Source organism: Symphalangus syndactylus, chromosome 11 (genome assembly GCF_028878055.3).
Source record: "Symphalangus syndactylus isolate Jambi chromosome 11, NHGRI_mSymSyn1-v2.1_pri, whole genome shotgun sequence".
Lineage (NCBI taxonomy): Eukaryota > Metazoa > Chordata > Mammalia > Primates > Hylobatidae > Symphalangus > Symphalangus syndactylus.
Window position 1 is genome coordinate 66898033 of NC_072433.2, and position 24330 is coordinate 66922362.

General features: G+C 36.7%; 1 protein-coding gene across 3 annotated transcripts in view; it reads right to left on the reverse strand.

The window, feature by feature from the left end:
• Nucleotides 1-3039: 3039 nt before the first annotated feature.
• The window catches only part of HOMER1 (homer scaffold protein 1), a 141558-nt gene continuing 120267 nt past the window's right edge, over nucleotides 3040-24330 (reverse strand). For all 3 annotated transcript variants that reach the window (XM_055297679.2, XM_055297677.2, XM_055297678.2), the window contains one exon: nucleotides 3040-5970. In XM_055297679.2, the coding sequence (XP_055153654.1) occupies nucleotides 5782-5970 (189 nt within the window). In that variant the 3' untranslated portion in view covers nucleotides 3040-5781. The remainder of the gene's footprint in view (nucleotides 5971-24330) is intronic.

The window sequence follows — 24330 nt, forward strand, 5'->3', positions numbered from 1 at the left end:
CTGGGAGGCGGAGCTTGCAGTGAGCCGAGATCGTGCCACTGCACTCCAGCCTGGGGGACAGAGCGAGATTCCGCCTCAAAAAAAAAAGAAAGACATTCAGTTCTGGCACAACCAGAATTGGCCACAAAGTCACCCAGTACTGACAGCAAAACGCATATCCTGTTGAACTACTATATAGTGTCAGGGGATGAGTTTTATAGGTTTACAACTCATTTCATTAAAAACTTAAGAGATGAGCTGCTTTCCCAAGGCCGAATAGTTTGCTACTTAAATTTTATAGATTAAAATTATGCATATAAAGAATTACTTACTTTCGTTGGATTATTGGAAGTTTGTACGTTTTAAAAAAAAATTGAGTCCAAAACATATTGCATAAATGACACCTGCAAAGAAAGTAAAATTTATAACTTCATAAGAAGTACTGTAAACACCAAAGAAGACTGAAGACGTTCAGAAGACCAGATATGAAATACTTAGTTAACAAGTGTCCTAACGGAGATACTCTAGAGAAGCAAGACAGAAAAGCCAAAAAAATTGTACCACAAATATGAGCAATACCTCCACCTTTTCACCAGTGTGCTGGATAACCAGACCAATAACCATAGGAACAGCAGGTAGAATCATTTGAGCCTCTTCCCTTCCTTATCCCCCTCCCTCCCACAGGAATACCCCTGGAAAGGCCACTATCCATAGAAATATCAATTAGTACAGTGCCTATCACATAACAGATGTTTAATACATACTTCTTGATGTTCCATTTCAAACTGAAGTCAGAGAAAACATTCACTTCAAGTACATCTGCTTTCTAGTCATGCTTCCTGAGATAGTCATTCCTTATAAATTAAGGTAGAATAATCAAGTAAGTCATATCCACAAGTCATATAGATGTGACTGACAATATATCTGTGTATACAGTAAGGTAGTTATAATACACAGGTAACAAGAAAAATCATGAATGTTGATAAACACAAAAGATTTTTCTGTGCTACAGAAATGACCTTACATTTGCATTTATTAGGCACCCATTATCTTCACTTCGTGTTGTTAGAAGAAAACAGAGTAATACTTCTATCCCTGGGTATATCTCATATGAAAACAACTGACAAAAGTAGGTCAGGGCCAGGCATGGTGGCCTGTAATCCCAGCACTCTGGGAGGCCGAGGCGGGTGGATCACTTGACGTCAGGAGTTCAAGAGCAGCCTACGCAACATGGTGAAACCCCGACTCTAATTAAACTACAAAAACTGGCCAGGCGTGGTGGCAGGTGCCTGTGGTCCCCGCTACTCAGGAGGCTGAGGCAGAATTGCTTGAACCTGGGAGGCAGAGGTTGCAGTGAGCCAAGATCGCACCACTGCATTCCAACCTGGGCAATAGAGTGAGTGAGAATCCATCTCAAAAAAAAAAAAAAAAAAAAAAAAGTAGGTCAGAATCCCACAAAATAGTGAGTTCTGAATGTCAGGTGTCTTACATTGGGTTACAAATCCTGATAAGACAAGTGACAGAGTTTTCTGAAAGTCTCTGAAACTCATTAGTGCCATCTCGATCTGTTTGGTTAAAAGCAGCAGCAAGGTAGGAAATAGTTGGTCTGTGTCTCTGGCTATCCTGATATGCCTTAGATAAAAACTGAAGTCAGCATGTTCCTGCTCTTTTTTTCTGCATCTGCCTTCACAAAAAATATCCTCTTTCCACCCAGATATAATCTTGGTGTCTTCTGGAATATGTCCTTTAACCTACACCTGATCTTAGCCAAAAGGCTGAGAAGCGGTGTGTCCTTTAACCTAAAGGAGAGGTCCTTACAGAGATAAGAGACTTGACAAGAAGTCGACTAGGAGTTCGTGGCCTTCTGTCTATTCTAGTCCAGATGCAATTTCTCCCTATTTCATGTTTTTGGTAAAAATCACTTAAAATATATATTTTTTTCCTGTTCAGTGTACTAAGCAGAAACCACTAGGCAGTGTAGTGCTGACTGAGATTTTGAGTTTTCTGGGATATGATTTTTAGCTGTTTTACTAGGTAATACATAAACAAAAAATGCTAAGTACCCACTACTTTAATTCAGTAACTTTGCTGTATTTGCGTGACATCTATATATCAGTTTCTCATGAAGAAAAACTATCATAAAAATTTTAAGGTAAAATTTAACATGAATATTAGGAAAAAATACACTTTTGCAATTTGGAGTAAGGTGAATGACACATCCTTTCTTTTTCTAGTAATTTCTAAATTTAGAAATTGAGAAATTTTCCAAAAGTGTCAATCTCAACTACTTCTTACCTGAAAGGTTTCTTCAGATTTTGTATAAATTAATTTACTTCATGCTATACATTTAGGAGACAAAAATTCAATGAAAATCATTTCATGACTTCAAGCACAGAATTTCAGAATGTCAAAATCATTTGATATCAAACAAATGCAATGGTTAAAACAACAGTAAGAATCCACTGCCATCAAACAAACTTTCCCCGACCTGCCTCCCATTCCAGTACTGACAAAATCAGGACCACAAGGAGATAAGTGACTGAAGTGTATATGCTTCAGTTAAATAAACACATGGGAGACTGTAGCCCACGTGTTAAAGAATACATTTAATTTTAACAGGGCAAATAAACTAGTTTTTAAAGGTAGTGGTGGTGGTGGCTTAATTTTGAGTGTTCCTTTTATTTCCACCTGAAAAAAAAAGTGAGCTTTTCCTCTAACTGCTTCCCAACAGTTCAATGACAGCAGAACATCAAATCTATGATGGTACTGGAGATCTTCTATAGAGACAAGGAGAGATGCAACTTCGTGAGCAAGTTTTAGTCTGCAGAAAGAAAGTGGAAAAGAGAAAGAGAGAGAGAGGAGAACAAAACTAATTTTCCAGGCAGGGGAATACTTATAAAACCTTTTATGTCAAAGTTAGGATTTCACAACATAACACACTAATGCAAAATCCAGTAGCACCTGAAAGATTTAAGTAAATGCTGTCATCATTTAAATGCTTTTAAATATCTGTAAAAGACTGGATGAAAAAAAGATAAAGTACATTCTCCAGAGAACAAATGTATTTCAAAATAAAAACTGTATTTTTGCTTTTCTTTTTTTTTTTTCAATTTTTGTTTTTGTACAAGATTCAATAGTTATCACATATTAACTTATACACAACGGGATCAACCTCCTCCTCCATGTCGCTTCAAGTCCACATGTTCAGGCTATAGTCCCCAACATTATTTTCTGAGAAATATATTACCACAGTTTGATTTAAATATAGATACAGTATATAATACTTGTCTCTGGGAAAAATCAAATTTTAATATGCAAATGTTTATATAATACAGAAATGGAAAAAACTACAGTAGGCACACAACCTAATTATGACTTGTGGATGATGATTTCTACATACTCTCCTACTGTAAATGAATAGTTAAAAGTCTTAAGAAGATTTTATTTATATTTGCACTTGTGTCCACCTTATCCCATATACTGTACATGTCTATTGACAATCTGGGAATTTAAAGGTGCAGCCCTCAAGAGATTGTTAAATCACTAAAAAAGGAAACAATTAGGCTCTATTGGACAAGAAAAACACTCACAAAATTTCCAATTTTAAATTTCATATCAGTAGGAAAGTATTAAAAATAATTTTCTGTATATACATATGGGTATATGTATATATTGAATTACACATATGTCCCACATTATCAATACAATTCAAATGGAGACATTTTGGTGAGTTTTTTCATTAAATGATCACTATGTCAAAATTTAAAAATATTTTATTACATCATTAAAATAATTCACTTGCCATTTCAACAGCTTACACTTTTTAAAATTCTTTTAACTCTTCATAACTAAACTCCCTGATCCCTAGTGTTAAATCCTCTATTTAAATTAAAACTTGGTGCTCTTTGTTACTCAGAAACTGATGGATAAAATCACATTTACTTCAAAATTCCATCAATCAAATACACTTTGTTACCTGATTTATCAGAGAAATATCTCAGCTCTGAGCATGTGTATCTAAATTATTCTCCCTATAATATATAGGTGAGGAAAATATCCTAAAATAGATGGAGGTAACGTACATGATGTTACAGCACATATAATACATGATGATTGTTTGTTATAAATTTTTCAGAGACACCTGAAAATTCACTTTAGAAACTAACTTCAGAAACAAACCATTTATTTTTCACTCTAATGTAAATTAATATGTATGTATTTACGTACATACACATACATAAAAAACAAAATTGTCTAGTATTGAGTAGCTGTTTATGAGTGAAAAAATGGTTACAAATTGGTTAATTAGCTTAATTTTGTACTTAACAATTCGATCATTTTGGGGTACAAACAAGAAGTCAGTTCATTTATAGACTCCATAGAGTCAGATACTCAAGCATACACTTTAAGAAAGAACCCTCCTCAACATCACAGGCATTGTACAGCAAGAATATATGTATTCTGATGCAATTCCTACTTTATAAGCAGACTAGACAGCACTTGGCTTACTTTTAAAATAGCTTCATAAAAGAAATATATAAAGAAATGCATGTTTGCTAAAAGTCTTTTAAAATTACATCAAAACAACATTAAAACCTGTTCACTGAGAAGAGCCTATTGAATTTAATTCCTGTTTTGAAATACCTAGTTAACAGTTCAGAATATTGCCTTGTGAGGTTTGAATCAAGATGTGATTGATGGGTAGAGCCAGATAGAGTACACAACTCCATCTCTATCTGCCACGATCACAATTTAGATAGAGTCCTCTGATCGGCTGTTTGATGTAAATGGACCCCCTTTAAAATAGCTATACACCTTAAAATTATCTATAATAAACAGTTCCCCAATAACCATTATTATTCGTAAATTGAAATGCATTGATCATTCAGAAAAGATTTCTTGCAAAATATATAAATAAATGTAACTGCATATTCTGTAAATATACTTAACATTGCTAGACCAGACCGTTAATGACGGGCTGCTGTATTTCAGTACTGTGTGTCAAATTTATTAGAAATTTAAAAAGAAAAATTTCTGAGGGACTCAGCTGCCTTCGTTAGTTGGCTTTAAAATGTGTAATAAAATGGGAGACAATATCTTCTCATAAATACATGGAATCAATATGGAAAAGTAAACTATACAACAGACAAGATTAGAGAACACCAGAGTGTACCAGAGTAGTCACCAGAGTGAAATATCTTCCAGCACAAAAAAGGGAAGAACTCTATACACCCAGTTATAGTATATTTCAATTAAAGATACAGCTCTCTCTCACTCCTGGCAAGAATTAATTGGTAATGGCACTGCTTTTCAGCAGTGCAAAAATATCCTGAGAAATTATTCAGATTACAACAAAAGACAGGCTTTCATCACTAAGTTTTTGCACAAAACACAGCTCTAGATATCGTAAATAAATTAATTTAAAAAGCAGATAATCTTCACTGTGTTGAACACAAAAAGGGGATGTGACCTAGACATTGTTAATTCTCCCATTGGCTAATATCAGGAAAAAAGATTGCATTAAGTGTCTATTTATAACTTTCTAGTTAACTATGGCCAATAATATACATGGAGGTAATTTGTAGTTCAAGTTTTTCATCTCTTTTTTCCCCAACTAGCTACAAGCTGGATTCTAAAATTTACAGTGAAATATACAATTCCAATTTTCAAAAGATCCTCCTCCTGGAGGAGTGATATTCAAATTTTTTTTTGTGTGTGTGCAATCTTGATGCAGAGCCTAAACAGTCCTATGAAGAGAGACAGTGTATCTTTTAATTAGTTGGCACTGAAATTTCACTTTCCTTAGCTGCATTCTAGTAGCTTGGCCAAGTTATCTCGTAATTCTGTTAGTTCAAATATCTTTCCATCCAGAATTTCTAAGAGTGTCTTCAGGTTATTGCGAAAAGCTTCTTGTTCATTCTGACTTTTCTCCAGACGTTGCTCTAAGTCAGACAGTTGTCCCTCCAGGTCTTTGTTCCGAATTTCTACTTCCTTCAGAAACAAAAGTGTAACAGGTATATATGTCAATTCATCACTTAGAAAACAATACAACTCTCTGTTATTACCAATATTGTGGTAATCAATGCAGTTTGACCGTCAGGATGAGCTTCAGAATCTTAATTTAGCACAATTTAAGGAGATTTTAGACCTGGCCATCCCAGAGAGCAATACGATTTTAATGACTGGTTTGGTTATCAATCTATCTAACTACTCAACGAAAATCTACTGACTCATTACTTTGTGCCAGGCAACACTCTAGGTACTTCAAATACCAAGACAGGCTTGAAGACCTATTTATGGATCACTTAGATGTCATTTTTATTGCTGTCCACCTGTTTCTCCTAATGCATAATTATTAGCAATCACAGGTGAAAGCAGGCAGAGAAAGAGAGAGAAATTAACTTTTTCTGTTTACTGGCAACTCTAGAGAAAGATTTAGACAAGAAAGTAACTCTCTGAAATGTGATTTTAGGATCCTCTGAATATGTTAATTATTCTTTGCTTTGCCTCAATATCAAATAAATGTATATGCAGCGAGTATCACTCAATTGCTAGAAACTGTGGTGAAGATACATAATAACTGTACATATTAGAGAATTATAAGTTAACAGTTCTAATATATTGCAAACCAAGGGAAAAAAATGACAAAAGGAAATCAAATGTTCATGACAACAAAAAAACACTAAACGATTTGTTTTTGACAGAATAAACTCTGGCACACTTAAAAATATTTAGAAGTTATTACTGCTTTTGTTTTTTTGTTTCTTTTTTTTTTGAGATGCAGTCTCACTCTGTCCCCCAGGATGGAGTGCAATGGTGCAATCTTGGCTCACTGCAACCTCCACCTCCCAGGTTCAAGCCATTCTCCTGCCTCAGCCTCCCAAGTAGCTGGGATTACAGGCACACGCCACCACACCTGGCCAATTTTTATATTTTTAGTAGAGACGGGGTTTCACCATGTTGGCCAGGCCAGTCTTCAACTCTTGACCTCCAGTGATCCACCCACCTCGGCCTCCAAAGTGCTAGGATTACAGGCGTGAGCCACCACACCTGGCCTATTATTGCCTTTAAAATGTCTCTAAATGTGACAAATATAATAAAGTGAGTCTAAAAAAATAAAATGACATAAATCAAGCTAATGATTTCATTTTGGTTAAAAAATCAGATTGAGAAAAATGGGAGAAAGCCAACTATTACACTTTAGATAAGCAATGAATTGAAAGTTATATATCCTTTCTGGAAAGCTCACTTTTACATTTGAGAGAAACTAAGTGACTGACACAAATTACATTAAGATATATAAACTATATGGGACAACGAAAATATCTTGATGTTACACAACATGATAGCCTCAGAAAATAAGATGTTTCAAAATGGTAATACATCATTTAAATGTTAATCTCTAAAGGAATTCTATCAAGTCTAAAGGACAGTGGAAATTAAAAAAAAAATTAGATCACTGAAAGACAATCTGGTAAATGTTAAATGAAAAGAACAGAATATAAAGTAGCTCACTGAAACTGGCAAAAATTCGTATGCATGAGGACAAACACTAGGAATTAATGTAGAAGTAGGAAATAAAAAATAGTTCTGGTGCTGAAATTATGGACACTTTTTTCCAAAAATTTATTTTTCTCTCAAGTTGGATAAAGAATGAAAAAAAATTAAAAACTAAATTTTTCTCACAATGTAAAAATTAAACTTTCAAGAAAAATAATTGGGGCAGGGCTCACGCCTGTAATCCCAGAACTCTGGGAGGCCGAATCATCTGAGGTCAGGAGGTCAAGACCAGCCTGGCCAACATGGCGAATCCCTTCGTCTCTACTAAAAATATAAAAATTAGCCAGGCATGGTGGCAGGCGCCTGTAATCTCAGCTACTCGGGAGGCTGAGGCAGAAGAATGGCTTGAACCAGGAGGCAGAGGTTGTGGTGAGCCGAAATTACGTCACTGCACTCCAGCCGCCTGGGGTGACAGAGTAAGACTCTGTCTCAAAAAAAAAAAAAAAAAAAAAAATGGAAATTGGCTCGAATACATTTAAAAAGTAGTAACTCTGGGTTATCTTTGTCAGTGGTTTGACAAGGCTCAAGGATGCTACAGATGAGTTGCAAGAGCCTGGGAAAATATAAGAAAGGAATCAAGCAGCTATAATGATTTTTAAAGGAAGAATTTAAGGAATCGAATCTCAAACTATTGACTGTTAGATGTTAGCCAGGTATGTTTCTAATCTCTTCACTTTGGTTAATCTGCAAGGTCAAGATAAGTAAATTGAGAGGAGAATCTGAAACTAATAAAATATTTATAAATTCAGAAGCCAAACACATGGAGGTTTTAACTATGAGGGAGGACACAGATCCTGAGATCAAATGTAAAAATTCCACTCATGACTGCACAGCATGCTCTCTTGCCTGCTTAAACAATAAGCTTAAGGGTAGAATGTTTCCAACTATAAAAATAGACCAAATGTCATTCACTAGCAGACATCCACTTCACCAGGCACCACCCAGTTTGCCCTCCAAAGCCCTCCTAAAAATGAAAGGCTCCCTTGTTTCCTTGCCAATCAATGAAACAGCCAAACATTTTCAATGGAAGCAAGCAAAACACAAAATTCCCTCAGCTAATAAAATTGTGTTATTCTCTCTAGAATGTATCCCCTACTCTAAGCATCTCTCTGTTTGCAGGAATTTTACTAGTTAGATAACAAAAAGGACCTAATACACTGCTTGATGGTGCTAGTCTATTTTTAGGCAAAGAGAATATGTTCCTAGAGCAAGAATAGACAACTTAGGGCACAGGGGCCAAGATGTAACAGAAGCCATGGTGAGTGGCACTTCTTAGGCGTCTACCTTTTGTCCATATATGTATATAAAATTCTGTTTTATATATATATATATAAAATATATATTACAGACAGAATATATATATATTACAAACAGAATTTTATATACACATATTCTGACAACAATAACTTCAGCACCTTTTGTCCATATTTTCCAACCAACCTTTCCCCCCTTCTTGCCTTTCTATTTGTTATTTTTTTGTACAGACGGGGTCTCACTGTGTTGCCTAGGCTGGTCTCAAACTCCTGGGCTCAAGTGATCGTCCTGCCGTGGCCTCCCAAAGTGCTGGGACTACAGACATGAGCCACCACGCCCGGCCTTGCCTTTCATTCTCCTTCCAAACTCATTCTTCTGCTCATTATCATTTTGGCTCTGTTATTTCCCTCTTTTCCTTTACTGATGTAAGGCACACACCAGGGGCAACTAGAGGGAGGCATTGTTCAACCCTGATAAAGCACAGTAGACCGGAATCATCAACTCCCTTCTGAGTGCTTTAAAAGGTGGGAGAGGATTCAAGATGGCTGACTAGAAGCAATTTGTACTTGCCTTCTCTACTAAGAAGAACCGAAATAGTGACTAATCATACTTCAAATGGATCATCCAAGACAGGGCCCTGGAATTCAACAGAAAAAGTGACAAGAAATACCTAAAGCAAGGAAGAAGGAAGTCGGCTTGGCCAGGATTGGTGGGGAGCTGAGATTCCCCAATACGGATAAAGGGTAAGAGAACCTCGGTGGTCCATATTTCCACCATGAATCCTGCAATCCTAGTCATGGGAAAATCTCTTGGCCCTCACAGGCACTGGAAACTAACACTGCTGGGAGACTGTGTGACAGCACTGCTCTCGGGAGAGCACTAGTGCTGGGTGCCACACAACCCGAGCCCTAAGCTTCAGCAAGGCACCATTTTAGAGACCCACCTCCAATAAACTGCAGTGTCCTAGAGCCCAGCAGTGCTGTAGCTAAGGCTCAAGAGAAACATGGGCTGTTACACTCAGTGCTTAGGTGCAAGTGACTGCAGGCTACTGCACCCAGGCTGAGTGCCATCGAGGCACAGGCTACCATCGTCAGGGCTGAGGCATGAGTGGCATGCACATTTCCCACACATCAGCCAAGGCTGCTACCAGTGAAGGTGGCATTGTCCTCCTGAGCAGCAGGACAACAATGTGAGCATTCCTGGGGATTGCCCTGCCCCTACCTACCATGGCTGGCACCTGCACATACCATCAGGGGGCCTGAAAACTAGCCTAATTGGCCTGGCTTTGATCCCCTCCATGTCACAGCATATAATCGGGGGGTAGGCGGAGTGAAGGGATTGCCCAGCCCAGTCCACCAATGTTGGCACCTAAACACTCCTCCCAGGGGAATAAGGTTGGGCTTACCTTCCTGGCTGCTACCACCACAGCTGGCACCTACCTGCACATGCCACCTGCAGGCCTGGAGAATGGCCTGTCCAGCCCTTTGCAGCCACTGCCAACACCAGCATGCACTGCAAGGGACACACAGGATTGTCCCACCACTGCCATCATCCATACTACACCAGTTGCCCAGGGGTCGGAGAACCCACCCACCCTTGCACTGCTGCCACTACTGGCCTCCAAGACACCAGGAGACCCAAAAATCAGCTTGCCTGGAACTGCTAACACTGGTGCAAGCATACACAGCCCTGGAGCCTAAGGACAGGCATACTTGGCCCACTGGTGCCACCATCAGGGTCCAAAGACTGGCCCACCTGGTGTCCCAGTCCCCAGCAAAACTTCAACACAGCCTCCACTAACTGCACCCTAAGCCACTAAGAAAATCACAGGTACTATTGATGCTATTTACAGCTAAAGAAATCATACAGAGACCATGCTACTGAACACACTCAGAATCAAAGCCAAAGTGCCCTGCGCATCCAATAGCATAGATACATCTACAGGAAAGAATCTTCCCCTATGAAAGCAAATTTTAAAAGTTGGCAAAAGTGACTGTTACACCAGATGTGTAGATATCAGTGTAAGAATACATGAAACATGAGAATGCAATGAAATGTAACACCTTCCAAGGAAAAGAATAATTCTCTAGCAACACATCCCAATCAAAATGAAATTCATAAAGTCCCCCCAAAAGAATTCAAATTATTGATTCTAAAGAAGCTTAGTGAGATACAAGAGAATTGTAAAAAACACACAAAGAGGCCAGGTGCAGTGGCTCACGCCTGTAATCCCAGAACTTTGGGAGGCTCAGGCAGGCAGACTGCTTGAGGTTAGGAGTTTGAGACCAGCCTGGTCAACATGGTGAAACCCTGTCTCTCCTAAAAATACAAAAATTTAGCTGGCCATGGTGGTATGCACCTGTAATCCCAGCTACTCTGAAGGCTGAGGCAGGAGAATAACATGAACCTCGGAGGTAGAGGTTGCAATAAGCTGAGATCATGCCACTGCGCTCCAGCCTGGGGCATAAAGCAAGATTCCATCTCCAAAAAAAAAAGTACAAAGAAATCTGAAAAATAATTCAGGCTATGAATGAGAAATTTACTAAAGAGATATACACTATAAAAAAGAATCAAACAGAAATTCTGGAAATGAAGAATTCACTGAATGAAATAAAAAACTGCATTCAAAAGATTCAACAATAGGCCAGATCAAACAGAAAAAATAATTTCAGAACTCAAAGACAAGTCTTTTGAAATAATATAGACAAAAATAAAGAAAAAGTAACAGGAAGGAATAAGCAAAGTCTTTGTGACATATGAGACACCATAAAGTGGCCATAAAATATGCAAATTATCAGGGTTCCAGGAGGTGAAGAGAGAGCAAAAGGGTAGAAAACCTATTTAAGGAAATACCAGATGAAAACGCCCCAAATCTAGCAAGATATTTAGACATCCAGATACAGGAAGCTCTGAGATCCCCAAACAGATAAAATGAAAGAAGGTCTACTCTGTGGCACATTATAGTCAAATTGTCTAAAGTCAAAATTCTAAAAAGAGCAAGAGATAAGCATCTTGTCACCTAAAAAGGACCCCCTTCAGACCAACAGGGCATTTCTCAGCAGAAACTTCACAGGCCAGGAAAGAATGGGGTGATATATTCATAGTGTTGAAAGAAAAAACAAAAAACAAAACTGCTATCCAAGCATACTACATCCAGTAAAATTATCCTTTGTAAATGAAGGAGAAATAAAGTCTTTCCCAGAAAAGCAAAAGCTGAAAGAATTCATCACCACTATACCAGCCCTACAAGAAATGCTCAAGGGAGATCTAAGTCTGGAAATGAAAGGATGACATTTTCCATCCTGAGAACACATGAAAGTATACAATATTGTTAAAGCAAACACACAAATAAGAAAGAGAAAGGATTCAAATGGTATCACTACATCAAACTACCAAATCACAATGAGGAACAATAGGATAAAAAGGAAGGAACAAAGAACAAAACAACCAGAAAGCAATTAGCAATGTGACAGGAATAAAACCTCAAATATCAATAGTAACCTAGAATGAAAATGGATTACATTCTCCACTTAAAAGATATAGACTGGCTGAATGGATTACAGTTATGACCAACTGTATGCTGCTTACAAGAAACATACTTTACTTGTAAAAAGGCTTACAGATCAAAAGTAAATGTATGGAAAAAGATATTCCATGAAAATGGAAACCAAAAGTACACAGGAGTAGCTATACCTATATCAGATAAAATATACCTTAATCCAAAAACAGTAGAAAACATGAAGTGACTATATAATGATAAAGAGATCAATCCAGCAAGAGGATATATATGTTCCCAACACTGGCACACCTAAATTCACAAAGTAAATATTACTAGATTGAAAGACAGATAGATTCCAATACAGTAATTTGTGTGGTACTTCAACACCCCACTCTCAGTATTGGACAGATCATCTAGACAGAAAATCAACAAAGAATCATTGGATTTAAACTGGACCTTGGACAGACTGTACTTAACAGACATTTACAGAACATCTTTTTTTTTTTTTTTTGAGACAGACTCTAGCTCTGTTGCCTAGGCTAGAGTGCAGTGGTGCAATCTCAGCCCACTGCAACCTCTGCCTCCCGGGTTCAAGTGATTCTCCTGCCTCAGCCTCCCGAGTAGCTGGGACTACAGTTGCCCACCACCATGCCTGGCTAATTTTTGTATTTTTAGTAGAGACGGAGTTTCACCATGTTGGCCAGGCTGGTCTCGAACTCCTGACCTTGTGATCTGCCCACCTTGGCCTCTCAAAGTGCTGGGATTACAGGCATGAGCCACCTCACCTGGCCTACAGAACATCTTATACAACAATTCTTCTCATTACCACATAGAACATTCTCAAAGACAGATCATATGTTAAGCCACAAAACAAGTCTCAACAAATTTTTAAAAATCGAAATCGTATTAATTATCTTCTCAGACCACAATGGAATAAAACCAGAAATCAATACCAAGAAAAACTTTGGAACTATACAAATACATGAAAATTAAACTACATGCTCCTGAGCAACCGTTGGGTCAATGAGAAAATTAAGATGAAAATTAAAAAATATTTTGAAACAAATGAAAACAGAAATACAACATACCAAAACCCATGTGACACAGCAAAAGCAAAAGCAGTACTAAGAGGCAAGTTTATAGCAATAAATGCCTACATCAAAAAAGTAGAAAGATTTCAAATAGCAATCTAACAATGTGCCTCACGAAACTAGAAAAGCAAAAAAAAAAACCAAACCCCAAAATAGCTGAAGGAAATAATAAAGATCAGAAGAGAACAAAACAAAGATCAAAAAACAAAACAAAAAAATGAAGGATCAATGAAACAAAAATTTGGTTCTTTGAAGAGATAAACAAAATTGATAAATCACTAGCTAGACCAAGAACAGGAAAAACCCAAATAAACAAAATCAGAAATGGAAAAGGAAGCATTACGACTCACACTACAGAAACACAAAAGATTACGAGAGACTATCATGAGGTATACACGAACAAACTGGAAAACCTGGAGGATATGGATGAATTCCTGGAAACTTACAACTTACCAAGATTTGAATCAGAAATAGAAAACCTGAACAGACCAATAATGAGTAGCAAGACTGAATCAGTACTAAGAAGTCTCCCAACAAAGAAAAGTACAAGACCAGAGGGCTTCACTGCCAAATTCTACAAAACAATAAAGAACTAATACCAATCCTCTTCAAACTATTCCATAAAAATTGAAGAGGAGGGAACTTTTCCTAACTTATTCTATGAGGCCAGCACTACTCTGATACCAAAAACCAGACAAAGACACAACAAAAAAGAAAACAGTAGGCCAATATCCCTGATAAACACAGATGTAAAAATCCTCAACAAAATACCAGCCAACTGAATTCAACAGTGTATCAAAAAGATGATACACCATAATCAAATGGGATTTATACCAAGGAAACAAGACACAGAGAAATTAATAAATGATACATCACATCAACAGAACGAAGGAAAAAAATATGATCATCAATAGATGCAGAAAAAACATTTGATAAAATTCAACATCACTTCATGATAAAAACTAGGCACAGAAGGAACATGTTTCAAGATAATAAAAGCCTAAGTGACAAACCCACAACTAACATCATAGTGAATGAGGAAAAGCTTTTCCCTCAGAGATAGGGTGAGACCCCTATCTCTCTCCATATATAAAAATCAATTAAAAATGGATTAAAGACTTAAATGTAAGACCTAAAACTATAAAATTACTGGAAGAAAACATTTAAAAAAACACTTCTGGACATTGGTGTAGGCAAAGACTTTATGTCTATGACTTCAAAAACACAGACAACTAAAACAAAAACAGACAAATGGGACTATATTAAACTAAAAAGCTTCTGCACAGCAAAGGAAACAACAAAGAGAAAACCTGTTGAATGGGAGAAACTACTTGCAAACTACTCATCTGACAAGGGACTAATATCCAGAATATACAAGAAATGCAAACAACTCAACAAAAAACCACAAATAACTCCACTAAAAAAATAGGCAAAGGACATAAATAGAGAATTCTCAAAAGAAGACATATTATAGCTAACAGGTATATTAAAAAATGCTCAATATCACTAAACGTCAAGGAAATACAAATAAAAACCAAATAAGATATCATCTTATGGCCAGGTGCGATGGCTCATGCCTATGGTCCTAACACTTTGGGAGACTGAGGCAGGTGGATCACCTAAGGTCAAAAGTTCCAGACCAGCCTGACCAACATGGTGTAAACACCGTCTCTACTAAAAATACAAAAATTAGCTAGGCATGTTGGTGGGCATCTGTAATCCCAGCTACTCAGGAAGCTGAGGCAGGAGAATGGCATGAACCTGGGAAGCGGAGCTTGCAGTGAGCCGAGATTGCGCCACTGCACTCTAGCCTGGGTGACAGAGCAAGACTCCATCTCAAAAAAAAAAAAAAAAAAAAAAAAAAAAAAAAAAAAAAGCTATCATCTTACTGCGATTACAATGGCTATTATCATTATTTTCAGATAACATCAGAATTGAATGACTAGAATGACTATCATCAAAAAGACAAAAAAGAACAGATGCTGGTGAGGATATAGCGAAAAGGGCACTCTTTTACACAATGATTCATGTAAATTAGTACAACTGCTAAAAACTATTAGAGATTTTTTTTAAAAAACTGAAAATAAAAAAACTACCATACAATCATGTAATCCCAATACTGGATATATGTCCAAGGGAAAATAAATCAGTACATCAAAGGGATACCCACAGTGGGATGTTTATCACAGCACTATTCACAGTACCAAAGACAGGGAATCAACCTAAGTGTCCATTAGCAGATAAATGGATAAAGAAAATGTGGTATATATACAATGGAATATTATTCAGCCTTAAAAAGGAGTAAAATCATGTCATTTGCTACAACATGGATAGAACTGGAGGTCATCATGTTAGGTGAAATAAGCCAGGCACAGAAAGACAAATACTGAATCTTCTTACTGATATGTGGGACCTGAAGAACTTGATCTCATGGACATAGAGTATCGAATGATGGTTACCAGAAGCTGGGAAAGGTATGATGGTGCGAGGAGAAAATGAAAAAAGATTGGTGAATGGATATATATTTACAGTTAGATAGAAGAAATAAGTTCTAATGTTTGATAGCAGACTAGGGTTCCTATAGTTAGCAACAATATATTGTGCATTTCAAAGTAGTTATAAGAGAGGGATTGAAATATTACCAACACACAGGTAAGTACTCAAGGAGCTGAGTACCTCGAACACCCTGACTTGATCATTACACAGTCTACACATGTAAAAATTATCACATGTATCCCATAAATATGTAAAATATTATCTATCAATAAAAGGAAACAAAGGCAAAAACAAAGTATAAAATCCTGCTGGGCAGGAGGTTATGCTCTCTATTTGTTAAAGAGCCTAAAATACTACGATTAAAAGAAAATTAAATAACAATTGTGAATACCACCAATGGCACCAGATCAGCTTAATTTCCATCCTTCCTCCTTCCCTCCCTCCCTCCTCCCCTCCCTTCCTTCCTTTCCTTTCTTCCTTCCCTCCCTTTCCTTCTTCCTTCACTCCCTCTCTGAACCTCCCCCTCCCCCTTCCCCCTCTTCCTTCATTCTCCCTCCCTCCCTTCCTTCCTCTTTCCTTTCTTTCTCTTTCTTTCTTTCTCTCTCTCTTTCTTTCTTTCACAAGGTCTCATTCTGTCACCCAGACGTACACGTTTCTTTCTTTCACAAGGTCTCATTCTGTCACCCAGATGTGCAGTGGTGCAATCATGGCTCCCTGTAGCCTCAACCTTTTGGGTTCACATGATCTTCCTGCCTCAGCCTCCCTGAGTAGCTAGGACTATAGGTGCACACCACCATGCCCAGCTAATTTTTAAAATATTTTTGTGGAGACAGGGTCCTACTATGTTGCCCAGGCTAGTTGCAAACTCCTAGTCTCAAGCAATCCTTCTGCCTCAGCCTCCCAAAGTACTGGGATTACAGTACTAAACCCAGCTTTAATTTTCTATAAATTTAAATCTTGCATCATTTAATCTAAATAAAAGCTGTAGAAAAATTGACATCTGATATACATCTGAAGCTCTTATGAATAAGATGTATTATTGCCCTATAAGACTGTTAACCTTCTATATAATAGGAACTATAAATAATCAAAACAAGTATGAATAATTTAATAGAAAAATGAGTAAAACATACACACATTTTGAAGCAGTTATTCAACAATTACATCTTCTATGTACTAGGCATTGGGGATAAAGTAGTAAATAAAACAAAGATGGTTCTTGTTTTAATAGGACATACATTCTAAAAGGAAGATGCTGGCATTAAAGAGGTAAACAGAATAGATTTCTGGGCAGCCAAGGCAATAGTGACTGTGTACACTGCAATCTACCAACTATCCTCCCCAAACTATATAAACTATACAAAGGTGTGCAAATTCCATGATTTCGACATAACTAGAAGGTACAGAACAATACAAACATCAAATTGCCTTTAATTAGAAAATATAAGCACCAATTTCCAGCAGAGTTATTTCTCAAGCTCTCACTCTAACCCTTTGCAAAAGGGAAGGCAGAGTTGTGGGGGCAATGCCCAGAAGAGTAGAGAACAAAAGGGCTCAGACTAAACTATGGTAACCCCAAGAAAGAGAAAACCACTGCCAGTGTGAATGCCAGAGTACTGAAAAAAAAGTTCTAGAAAACCAGAGCAGACTATAAGAAAGGAACTTAACAGTATAAACGAAACTTGAGGAAGTAGTCTTAGAAAGGCTGAAGACAGTTCCAAAGAGCAGAAGATAAAAGGAAGAGAAACGAATCTTGTGGGGTAAAGGGAAATATAAGCAAGAAAAGAAAATTTAAGACCAAAGAAAAACTATTAAAGGACACACAATCTTTCTTCTGATTGTCTCTGCAAAAGAGGATGTTTTTGAACTAACAATTTATAAACCATCCCCAACTGCTATTCTATCCACAAAATGCAAATGTGTAAGCAATCTTCGTCTACACAAACTATTATAAAAGGAAATAGAAAATAGAAAATACTAAAAACACTTGAGTAGATGAATCTGCCCAAAACCAACTACGAAGCAGAAGAAAACTCTAACTCGATATTCCACTCTGAACTAAATATTCTCAAATAAGCATTTAAAAACAAGTTTGAAATTATATATTGAAAAACTTAGAATAGAAATAGGTAAAACAAGCAAAACTCCAAAGAACAGAAAGGTTGATTGAACTCATGAGAGAAACAGAAGAAAAACGCAAAATCTATCAGAAATGAAAACCAAGTTATAAGGACCCAAGGAAAAACAGATTTGAATAAAACTATTTTTAATTCAATTATTACTTCTTATTTTAAATAATCCTAGAGAATGAAAGTGAGATAGAGAAAATAGAAAGAGGTTGCAAAAGACAAAATCAAATTACATAAAATTGGAGCTCCTGAAGAAGAAAAACAACACATTAGAACAGAACTAGTATTTAAAACTTTTATGCAAGAAAACTTCCTGGAAATAAAGAAAAACCTGGATATACAAATTAAAAAGGCCCACTGTGTACTTGGGGAAACACCCTCAACAATGAATTTTGTGAAATATTCTAGTATATCATTTAAACTTTATTTAAAAAATAAAGGAAAAATCCTCAGGGCACGCAAGTAAAATGAGTCCAAAACTTATAAGGCAAGAGAATCAGACTGGAATCAGATTTCTCAAAAGAAATATACAAAACAAGGCAATAATGGAGTGTCATTTTCAAGTAACTCAATGAAAGATAATTATGAACCAGGGATTTTATATTAAATATCTTGCCAAGCTATCACCCCAATACTGAATATATGAGAAAAAAAAAGTTTAAATAAGCAAGATCTCAGAAAGTATGTATCTAAGAGCTCTTTTGCAACCATCCACAAGAAGATAAGCTTTATCCAACCAAGAGATTTATCCAACCAAGAGATCACTGTGGAAACTTCAGAAAAAGGACTTATGGTGAGTGCTATGATTTGAATGTGTCCCCTCCAAAATTCAAGTGTTGAAATGCAGTGGCCAATGTGATGCTATTAAAAAGTAGAGCCTTTAAGAGACGATTAGGTCATGAGGGCTCCTCTCCTCGTGAATGGGAGTAAGGTCCTTATAAAAGAGGTTTCCCCTGCAGTGTTGCTGGCTTGCTCTTCCATCCTCCCCGACGTGAGGAGGCCGCATTCATTCCCTCTGGAGGACGCAGCAACAAGGCAACATCTTGGAAGGGGAAAGCAGTCCCACAACCAAACCTGCCCATACCTTGACTTCGGCTTTCCAGCTGCCAGAAGTGTGAGAAGTTTCTGTTCTTTATAAATTACCCAGATTGTAGTTTTATATTATAGCAGCACAAAAGGACTAAGACAGGAAACATTTAATATATTTAATGTATAAAGACTAAAACAAATGTAGACAATAGTTAAAAAATAATCTGTTTAGTATTCTGATGAGGTAGAAATAATGCAACCAAAAAATAGGAAGAGAAAGGGAAAAATGAGAGCAGAACAAGCACATTATTATTGCATTAATAATTCAGAGTCAAAGGATATCATTAACAACTAACAAACTAGGCCAGGCGCGGTGGCTCATGCCTGTAATCCTGGCACTTTGGGAGGCCAAGGTGGGAGGACTGCTTGGGCCCAGGAGTTCGAGACCAGCCAAGGCAATAGAGTGAAACCCCATTTCTACAAAAAATTAAAAAATTAGCCAGGCTTGGTGGCACACACATGTAATCTCAGCCCCTCGGGAGGCTGAGTAGGGAGAAATTCTTGAGCCCAGGAGGTCGAGACTGTAGGAATCTGTGATTGTGCCACTGGCCTCCAGCCTGGGTGACAGAGTGAGACTCTGTCTCAAAAACAAAAAACAAATAAACAAAAAACCCCAAAAAACAAACCAGATAGTATATGTTTAAATATGAACACAGGTAACTAGGAGCATTTTAAAGGGGTGGAAGTTCAAAGGTAACCACTACAACAAAACTAAGACCATTTTAAATATCAAGAGATATTTAAAAATCAAGAGATAGTTAAAAAGAGCAAAGAACACATCATATAGAAAAATTATTAATATAATGCACACATAGAAATGATAACATAATAATGAGTTGAGACCAAACATAAAAATCATATCAATAAACATGAATGAAAAATATTTTCAGTTGGGTCACAAAGCACTATCCAAGTATATGTACACAAGACACACAAGGAGCATTCATAAAAACTGATAAAATATTATGTCACTGAAAAAGCAGCAGTAAATTATGTAACATAGAAATTATACAAATAAAACCCTGTGATCCCAATGCAATAGAACTAGAAATTAATAACTAAATCAAAAGATTAAAAAAGACCCTTCCACCAGGAAATTAAGGGACTTTTTATACCTTTCACACAGCTGTTGTATGAAAAGGAAATAAAGTCAAAATTACAGAATTTCCAGAAATAATAATGAAAACATTAAATATCAGAATCTATGGGATACACTTAAAGCAATGATCAGAGGAAGATCTACAGCCTGAAACACATATATAAATAAAAGTGAAAGAATGAAAAAAAGGAATTAAATCCCCTTTCAAAATGCTAAAAAAATAAAAAACCAAACAAAGCACAAGGCAGGAATAAATAAGATAAAAACAGAAATTCATAAGGTAAATTCATAAGTGGCATTTACTAGTTAATCAATTTTTTTTTTTTTTTTTTTGAGATAGGTCTTGTTCTGTCTCCAGTGCTGAAGTGCCATGGCACAATCACGGCTCACTGCAACCTCAACCTCCTGGGCTCAAACGTTCTTCCCACCTCAGCCTCCCATGTAGCTGGGACCACGGGCATGTGCCACCGCATCCGGCTAATTTTTTGTAGAGACAAGATCTCACCATGTTGATAAGTCTGGTCTCAAACTGCTGGGCCCAAGCAATCTTCCCGCCATGGTCTCCCAAAGTGCTGGAATTACAGGTGTGAACCACTACACCTGGCCAAAATCTTTTTTTTTTTTTTTTTTTTTTTATGTATGGAAAAAAAAAGGCCGGGTGCAGTGGCTCATGCCTGTAATCCCAGCACTTTGGGAGGCCGAGGTGGGCAGATCACGAGGTCAGGAGATCGAGACCATCCTGGCTAACACGGTGAAACCCCATCTCTGCTAAAAAAATGCAAAAAATTAGCCGGGCGTGGTGGCATGCAGGCCTGTAGTCCCAGCTACTCGGGAGGCTGAGGCAGAATAGCTTGAACCTGGGAGGCGGAGGTTGCAGTGAGCTGAGATCACGCCACTGCACTCCAGCCTGGGCAACAGAGCGAGACTCCATCTCAAAAAAAAAAAAAAAAAGAAAAACTTCACAAAGTAGACACATCACTACTAACTTTAGGTAATCAAAAAAGAAAATGAGAAAGAACAAGTATATCAAATAAGAAGTATAAGACTTCCCATTGAATACAGTCGTGCACAGCATAACAATGTGTTGATCAACCATGAACAGCATATGCAACAGTGGTCCCATAAGATTATAAGGGAGCTGAAAAACTCCTATCACCCAGCAGCTGCTATATCGTCACAGCACAATGCAGTACTCATGTGTTTGTGGTGATGCCGATATAAATAAATCTACCGTGCTGTCAGCTGTATAAATGCATAGCACATACAATTATGTATAGTACATAATACTTGATAAAAATAAATGCCCATGTCACTGGTTTATGTATTTATTATACTATACTATTAAAGTTATTTTAGAGTGTACTCCTTCTACTTATTTAAAAAAATATTAATTATCTGACAGCCCCAGGCAGGTCCTTCGGGGTATTCCAGAAGAAGGCATTGTTATCATAGGAGATGACAGCTCCATGCCTGTTACTGCCCTTGAAGACCTTCTAGTGGGACAAGATGTGGAGGTAGAAGACAGTGATACTGATGATCCCAACCTTGTATAGACATCAGCTAATATTTGTGTTTGTGTCTTCATTTTTTAAAAGAAGTTTAAAAAGTTTTAAAAACATTTTTTAATAGGAAGAAAGGTTACAGACTAAGGATATAAAGAAAATAGTTTTCTACAGCTGAATACATGTTTATGTTTGCAGCTATTACAAAAAAGTAAAGTTAAAAAAATTTTAAATGTTTATGAAGTTAAAATGTTACAGTAAGCTAAGGCTAATTTATTATTGAAAAAGTAACATTTAAAAAAATAAATAAAGTATAGTCTAAGTGCAGTGTTGACAAAGTCTATAGCAGTGTATGGTAATATCTTAGGTCTTCAAATTCACTCATCACTCACTCATTGACCCACCCAGAGTAACTTCCAGTCCTACAGGTTCCATTCATGATAAGTGTCCTATTCAAGTGTACAATTTTTATCTTTTCTGCTGTATTTTTACTGTACCTTTTCTATCATTTCTACTGTATTTTTACTCTACCTTTTCTGTGTTTAGATGTGCTTAGATACAAATATATGAATACTTACCATTGTCTTACGAGGGAGGGAGGGAGGGAAAAGAAGGGGGGGCAGGGAGAGAGAGAGAGAGAGAAGAGAGCTATCCAGAATAAAACAAAGAAAATATAGCCAAAATGACATTTGGGGAATGTAAGTAAAGGGTATATAAAAAATTTCTGTATTATTCTTGCAACTCTTCTGTAAGACTGAAATTATTTCAAAATGAAAAGTTTAACTAAAGAGCTTATTTATGTAACCAAACACTGCCTGTTCCCAAAAACCTATTGAAATAAAAATAAATAAATAGTTTAAAAACAAAATAGAAGTAAAAAACAAGATCATTTCAGATAGTGATAAGTACTAAAAGGAAAATAAAAAATGGTAATACTACAAAAATACCTGGGATGGGGTGTGGGGACTGTAGTATAGTGCTGAAATTGGGAAGTCAGAGAAATTAACATCTGAACTAAGACCTAAACTAAAAATAGAAGCCAGCCATCTGAAGATTTGGGCAAAGAATTCCAGGCAAAGATATTCCACATGCTCTAAGGTGAAAATGCACCTGTGAATTCAAGATACAGGTAAAGACCAAATGCATGTGAAAAATTGTTCAATGTTATTCATAATTTAAAAAATAATTAAATAGTTGAGTCACTTCTTTTCTTAAGAGATGGCAAAGAATGGGTCCAGGGGGTACCAATATCCAGTGGGTACTCTGCTTTTCCAGATGTCAATTTCCCAGCATAAGAAATTTTAAAACATTGACACCAAGCAATTCTCGTTTGAAAGTTTATCTTAAAGAAATAATCAGAAAGGCAAAGATTTATGAAAAAGGTTGTAATATTATGTATTTATAGCATAACACTGGAAACAACATAAACTGCCATTACTATAGGAAAGCTGGAAGAAAACTATGATACCTCTATATGGGAGAATTCTATGCAGCCATTGGGCTTATGACATAAAGTTAGATAAAAATGTATGTAAACAAAAAATGGTATCTATATCCATCTCTTGTAAAGAAAATATTATCTAAAGCAACACTGGGACAAGGAAATGCCAGTTACTTTGCCTTAAGATGACAGGATTATGATTTTTTAATATTATGGAATTATGATTTTATACTAACCTTGCTAAGTATATTTTTTGAAATTTTTCTAATTTTTTTTACAATGGGCATGTTTTTCATACATATTTATAACAGAAATATCCAAATATTGCCAAATATCAAAAACTCATAAATTAGAAAAACTGTATCACGGTATCCTTAATTTACCAATAACTATACATTTTCTATCCACATTCATACCTCTAATCCAACTCTAAATACTGCAGTTTCAGGATTCTTTTCCAAGGAATTTAATGATCCCAATTTTCTGTACTGAACTTACGAATGGAGGTTCAAGGGTGCTGGGACTTTTGATAAACAGGAGATGTTTCTGTGGGAGGGAGAAGGCTGCAGAGGAGGAAATTTCTTTGAATTGGAAAAAATATGTTATTTTCTGTAGCTTGTTCTTTTAGAATTCATCCTCAGGTTTTCTAAAAGCTTCCCTGTCCTGTTCCAGGTAGGTTGTTTTGATATTTTTGATATTCAGTGAAAGGATGGGTAAGAATTATATTCACAATTTCAAGTGCCAGCTATAAAATTCAATTACTGCTCTATCAATGATGAAATCCATTCATTCACACATTTATTGAGAATGGGTCTCATTCTGTCACCCAGGCTGGAGTGCAGTGGTATGATCATAGCTCACTGCAACTCCCAACTCAAGCAAGGCTCAAGTGATCCAAGCAGCTGGGACTACAGGTGCACACCACCACTCCCAGCTAATTCTACTGTTTCATTTTTTTGTAGATGCAGCATTTCGCTATGTTGCCCACGTTGGCCTTGAACTCCTGGCCTCAAGAGATCTTCCTGCCTCAATCTCCCAAAGCACTGGGATTATAGGCATAAGCAACTATGCCTGGCTTCAAATATATTTAGAATTATCAACATTAGAAATTTGATATAAATATATCATCTCTTTTTTCTCTTCATAAGTGAGACAATGTAAATGTGTATATAACTGAAAATATTTTTTAAA